The sequence below is a fragment of the Rhinopithecus bieti genome, unplaced genomic scaffold (assembly GCF_001698545.2).
Source record: "Rhinopithecus bieti isolate Rb0 unplaced genomic scaffold, ASM169854v2 scaffold_17667, whole genome shotgun sequence".
Lineage (NCBI taxonomy): Eukaryota > Metazoa > Chordata > Mammalia > Primates > Cercopithecidae > Rhinopithecus > Rhinopithecus bieti.
Genome location: NW_016809668.1, coordinates 1702718 through 1709495, shown reverse-complemented (window position 1 = coordinate 1709495; position 6778 = coordinate 1702718). Strand labels below are relative to the sequence as shown.

General features: G+C 42.0%; 1 protein-coding gene across 2 annotated transcripts in view; it reads right to left on the bottom strand.

The window, feature by feature from the left end:
* ACER2 (alkaline ceramidase 2) overlaps positions 1-6778 on the bottom strand; it is a 45812-nt gene that overhangs the window by 24307 nt on the left and 14727 nt on the right. For both annotated transcript variants that reach the window (XM_017890096.1, XM_017890097.1), the window contains exons 2-3: positions 5339-5453; positions 4458-4599 (exon numbers count right to left, since the gene is read on the bottom strand). In XM_017890096.1, coding sequence (XP_017745585.1) covers positions 4458-4599; positions 5339-5453 — 257 coding nt within the window. The remainder of the gene's footprint in view (positions 1-4457; positions 4600-5338; positions 5454-6778) is intronic.

The window sequence follows — 6778 nt, the reverse complement described above, 5'->3', positions numbered from 1 at the left end:
CTATATGGACAAGCAAAATGGGGTCCCAGAGCCTTTTTTTTTTTTTAAGTGAATTGTTATTCAAAGCTATGTTGTCTAATCCAAACTCAGCCACCACACTCTACTGTCTCTTCTCCAAAAATCTCACATTAAAACGATTTTTAATGTGTGTTTAGAATATTCCAGCTAAGGCCAGATGTGGTGGCTCATGCCTGTAATCCCAGCACTTTGGGAGGCCAATGCGGGCAGATCACCTGAGGTGAGGAGTTCAAGACCAGCCTGACCAACATGGCAAAACCCCGTCTCTACTAAAAATACAAAAATCAGCCACATGTGGTGGCATGCGCCTAGAATCCCAGCGACTCAGGAGGCTGACGCAGGACAATCGCTTGAACCTGGGAGGCAGAGGTTACAGTGAGCCGAGATCGTACTACTGCACTCCAACCTGGGCAATAAGAGTGAAACTCTTGTCTCAAAAAAAAAGAAAGAAAAAAAAAAGAATATTCCAGCAAAGTCTAGATCAAGAAGAAAAGAAAAACATAAAGAAAAAGAAAAGAAAAGAAAAGAAAAAAGGAAGGAAGGAAGGGAGGAAGGAAGGGAGGGAGGGAGGGAGGGCCAGGCAGGCAGGTAGACAGGAGAGAGAGAGGGAAGGGAGGGAAGGGAGAAAGAAAGAAAAGGAGATAATTTGTTTACTATTTGGTAAGTTCAGGCAGATAAACTGGAAATCCTTGATCTATAGAAATCCTGATTTTGACATGATTTTTTTGGTTTGGTCTGCCACTTCCACTGCAGAGCTGCCACCTGTCCCATGTCATGGGGAGTGAAGTACATGCAAAGGGGCTTGGCCTTTTTGCCCTCCCTGGTCACTGGAAAATTGAAGATGTGCAAATAGAGTTGAAATCTTTACTTTTTCCTTAACATGCACCTTTTATTTCTTTGCTCATTAAAATTTTCAATGTCCATTATCTCCATCAATTTGTACGCATATCTCAGAAATGCTAGGCAGAACTCTCCTCTCCATGCCCCAGGCAGTCAGGAAAGCTAACTTTGAGCCCTCTCTATGTTGCTTAGTATTATGCTAAGTGCCCTACAGGATCGTCTCAAAGATGAACACTATTATGTACTTAATTTTACAGATAGGGAAATAGAAAGAGTCAAGACAAGTCATACAGTTCACAAGTTGTAAAGCTAGGATTCAACCCGGATCGTTTCCAAAGCCAGGGATATATACACATATGGTATCCAGTGCCTCCAGAGGAGGACAGAGTGGCTATATCATCACATCTTCCCCAGAGAAATGCTGCAGGCTGCTGGTGATGAAAAACTCCCCTACAGTCACAGACAACTCTGCCTCACAATGTGTTTTCATTATTTTTTTCTATTTTTTTTAAATGCGGTTTCACTGTGTTGCCCAGGCTGGGCTCAAGATCCTGGGCTCAAGAAATCTTCCTGCCTCAGCTTCCTGAGTGGCTGGGACTACAGGCGTGCACCACCTCAACAGGCTCAGTTTTCATTATTAAAGTTGGTAAGCTTTAACTACCAATGTCATCACCCTATTTTCTTCTTTCCTGCTCAAACAACATTCCTCCTACCTCCAAGAACCCAGAAAAGAAAAGAAAAAAAAGTTTTCTATAAGTAATACATTAAAAACTGTCTCTTGGAATTTCAATCCAGGCCTCCAGAATGCCACAAACACATACACAACACCTTTATTTCCATTTCTTCAATTTCTTACTCAGACTTGAAAAATAAGTTATCTGAGAAAAGTGATTCCTCAGCTCTCAATGTAACGTACACCAGGTTTAGAGAAAGCATGGTGGTGACCGGTGGGTACCTTTCAAGACAGAAGGAAAAGTCAAAGGGTAAATGGCTTGTTTCTCAGGCAGAGTCAAAAGGTCCCTACCTACAGAACCACCTCATGACCCTACCTGGTGCCCTCTACCTCCACCTGCATCCTTAACCCCTTCCTTGCCTCCCAAGGCTTCTCTTAAAAAGTTGAACAAGGAAACTAAACATGACTGGAAACTGGTGACAGCATAAACCAACCTGGCCACATTTGAAAGCATATTTTCCCTGCTGATTAGAAGGCCTCACCAAGATGGAGAACCACTTTTCATCTGAGATGAGGGACTTCTACTTGTCAACAGCCCTTTCTCTGTCTCTCACTCCCTTGCTCTCTTTCTCTCTCTCTCTTTCTCCGCCTCCCACCCCCGCCCTTTCACTCTCTCACTTTTATTTTCTGATAAGTAACCTTCTTGAGAGTACTTCTATCTGCTAGTGGACACTCAGAGATAATACTATTCAATTCAAATCCTGCTTCCCAGAATAAGATTGTACAGCGAATCTAATTAAAGTATGTTTTCTCCCTATCTCATTTTAAAATAAATATTTAGTATTTAAAATTAGGCCATGGCCAAGTGCGGAGGCTCACACCTATAATCCCAGCACTTTGGGAGGCCAAGAGGGGAAGATCACTTGAACCCAGGAGTTTGAGACCAGCCTGGGCAACATGACGAGACCTTGTCTCTATTTAAAAAAAAAAAAAATTAGGCCAGGTGCAGTGGTTCACATCTGTAGTCCCAGCACTTTCGTAGGGCGAGGTGGGCAGATTGCTTGAGCCCAGGAGTTTAAGACCAGCCTGGGCAACATAACAAGGCCCCTTCTCTATAAAAAATACAAAAATTAGCCAGGCATGGTGGCGTGCACCTGTAGTCCCAGTTCCTGGGGAGGCTGAGGTGGGAGGATCACCTGACCCTGGAGAGGTTGAGGTGGCATTTAGCCAAGACAGCTCCACTGCACTGCAGCCTAGGCACAGAGTCAGATGAAAGAAAAGAAAGAAAAGAAGGAAGGAAGGAAGGAAGGAAGGAAGGAAGGAAGGAAGGGAGGGAGGGAGGNAGGAGGGGACGGAGGGGAAGGGAAAGAAGGAAAGGAAAGAAAAGAAGGAAAGGAAAAAAGGAAAGAGAGAAAGAAAGGGAGAAAAGGAGAAAGAGAGAAAGAGAGAAAGAAAGAGGAAGGAAAGAAAGAAAAAGAGAAAGAGAGAAAGAGAGAGAGAGAAAGCAAGAAAGCAAGCAAGAAAGATTAATGTGTTAATTTTGCAAAAAAAAAAAAAAAAGTCAACCAGTTCAGATGAAAAGTAAAAGTGGCTGTTCCTCTCTGCTGCAACGCCCAAGAACAGCCAATGGCTGTAGTTAGGTGTCCTCACCTCCCAGGCATTTTTGTGCTAATACAAAAACATACTCAGAAAGAGTTTAGTTCATTCATTCTAAAATTAGGATATCACATATACAATTATATAATGTGCCCCTTGCAGCCAGCATTTTTCATAGACACTTCTCCATTTCAGTCCACAGATAGCAGCCTTAGTTCTCAGCAGCTGTACAGCTCCTGTTCCTTTTCATAGTGCCAGTAAAACTGTAATGAATTATTTTCTTTTCCTGATATAACTCTTCCATGGGCACATACCGTTTGCTTCACTGAATCCATAGTTTTAGACTATTTAGCCATATATGTATATTTTGACAAAACAGTGTTCTACAGAAAATGTGGGTAATATGTTCCACGAGCATTTCTTATCTTTATTGGGCCGAATCTCCTCTGTGCCTCTAGATAGTAACAAACCTCACATAGCTCCTCAGAAAGACTTTCTCTGACCAAACTCTAAATCAGCAAATTAAGTCACCACTATACCCTTATCAGCTTCACTTTTCATCACAGTACCTGACATATCCTAACATTACATTATTTACTTGCTTGCTTGTTGATTTGTAATCTCCCCAACTTCAGTGTAAGCTCATTAGACTCTGCTGTTTTGTTTACCTGTGATATTCCAGTGCCTAGAAAAATGCATAGTAAAATACAAGTGTTGAAAAATATTTACTGGATGAATACCTGTATAACCCTAACACAATGGCTATTAAAATGCATCCCTTCCTGAAATTCTGGGTTTCCAATTTGAACATATATACAGTATATGAGTGTGTGTGTGTGCGCACACACACACACACAGGTGCACAGCTCTCATCGGAAGCAAAAAAAAAAAAAGACAACTTGAAAACTACAGTATCTGTAGCTCCAAGAACCAGTTCATCAGTCTGGATTCTACTTCAGATGTATGAAACTGGTAGAGTTAGATTAGTCTCAAATAAATGTTCTAGCAGAAAATCAAAGAGTATTGAATTCAGTAATGCCGCCTCCACTGAAGGTCTTTCCACTCTTGCTCATATCAAACAAGGGCACTATTTGACTTTTGTCCCTAATGTTATATCAGTTCTTCCCCAAGCATTATTAAAATTCCCTCTTTAATCTGTCAGTTTACTTATATTGTCAGATCATAAAAACAATCAATAGATATTGAACAAGAATATGATAAGCTCATCACTAGGCTGAGTTCAATCATGTGCTATTTTTCTTCATATATACGTTGTTATATTGGGTACTACACCTAGTGGTAAATGCAAAAATGTTTAGTGCAAGCTTACCGGTCATTCCGAAAGATCTTTGGTAGATACCTTCTGGGGAACCACATGGCCAAAGCACACATCAGAACCCAAAGGATTGCAAGTTCATCAAGCATCTGACCCAGGAAACTAAGGGTTGCATGGAAGTAGACAGATCCAATTCCTAGAATCAATTACAACCAATAAAAAAAGGTCACCACAGAAGAGACACAAATTCAATACACTGCTTAAGGATAGTCCTTTCACCAATAGTTATCACAGTCACCAGATCACTCTCTCCCTCTGAAAAAAGAAACTGAAGAAAGAAACTCACACCACCCAGGCACGCACACCTCAAGTCTAGAAAGAGGATTTCAACTAGGGCCCAAATATCAGCACATCAGAACTTTAACAACTCCACAGTGAAACACATTCTGTCTTCATCCACTGAGCCTTTCTGGGAAGAGGCAGTAAATAAAATTCAACAGTCCCTCACTGTTAAGAATTCCCAGCCTGCCTGTCGGAGGAAATGGAAATGACACAAGTATTTCACAAAACAATGAGGGATCAAACATCTACATTTTCTTCTTTAATTTTAGTCCATTAGAAACCAGTCTCCCCAGAGATCAATTGTTTCATAAGACTTTCTTCAGACGTTCAGAAAATTGCACTGGCATAGCCCCAATAGCTACTACACAAATGAAGTCTCAAACGCACGCAAGTGATAGTAATGCCAAGCTTGTTATCAAGCCTGCATTCAAGAGTCCTTTTGCCATCACGTAAGTGGGAAAAAAAGTTTGCTAAGACCTCAGAGTGACTTTAGTTTACAAAACATTATGTTCAAAGGGGACAGGAAGTGTGTGGGATTCCTTCTACCCTCCCAACACCCTGTTAAGTCCGTGTTCCCAAACGACTCCACTTACCCACTACAACTAAAAGAGTCCAGATTAAGTAGATGCCGCTGTTGAAGCATGTTGCATACTGACGAAACAAGCACATGCAGATGGGCGGTAAAATGAAAAATAAGACATTGCTGATCTGCAGGAAAAAAATGTAAGACAGAAAGATGAGAATTAAGTAAAAAAGGCAAAAAATAAAGTGGCCTCTTCCAAGTATGTCCTTGCAAACTGGGATAAACATGGTCATATATCTTGTTTAAGCTCTTGCACGTTTTTTCTTTCTTTTTTCTTTGAGATGGAGTCTCACTCTGTCACCCAGGCTGGAAGGCTGAAGTGCAGCGGCACAATCTCGGCTCACTGCAACCTCTACCTCCCGAGTTCAAGCAATTCTCCTGCCTCAGCCTCCCGAGTAGCTAGGACTACAGGCACCCACCACCATGCCTGGCTAATTTTTGTATTTTTAGTAAGACAAGGTTTCACCATGTTGGCCAGGCTGGTCTTGAACTCCTGACCTCAGGTGATCTGCCTGCCTCAGCCTCCCAACATGCTGGGATTGCAGGTATGAGCCACCACACCCAGCCTCTTACACTTTTTTTGACTATAGATACACAATCAGGAGAACTTAAAACTTTTAAAATGACCATTTAAGGGGCTCCCCGCTGCTTCTTTGATCATAGGAGCAGCTATAAAAGCACTGCAGTCTATGAAAGCTGCCCAAGCTCCTCTTGATTCAATGAACCAGTAATTCTCATTGCAACGTTAATTATGAATCATTCTAATTTACTTGCACTTACTTTTTTTTCATAATCTTTTTTTAAGAGACTTGGTCTAGCTATGCTGTCCAGGCTGGGCTGAAGTGATCCTCCCACCACAGCCTCCCAAGTAGCTGGGACTAGGCACATGCCACCATCCCTGGCTGTGTTTACTTTTTTTTTTTTTTTTTTGAGACAGAGTTTGTTTCTTACAGCCCAGGCTGGAGCTCTTTGGCACGATCTCAGCTCATTGCAACCTCCGCCTCCCGGATTCAAGCAATTATTCTGCCTCAGCCTCCTGAGTAGCTGGGATTACAGGCACTCACCACCACACCCAGCTAATTTTTGTATTTTAGTAGAGACGGGGTTTCACCATGTTGGCCAGGCTGGTCTTGAACTCCTGACCTCAGGTGATCCACTCGCCTCAGTCCTCCCAAAGCACTGGGATTATAGGCATGAGCCACTATGCCCACCCGCATTTGCGTTTTTAAAGATAAAGTCTGTATTAAATAAAGGTAAAAAAAAAAAAAAGTTTAATGAAGGCATCAAAAAGACTAGACATTGTCCAGCTCCCAGTAATCCTCCCCAGCCAGGCTAGCCCTTTCCCCTGGGCCTACACAAAGTGAGGACTCTTTCTAGTTTCCCCCTTAGTCGCCCTTTGTCAGCTTTCTCATCCTAACCAAAACCTATTTTTTTTTTTTTTTTTTTTTTT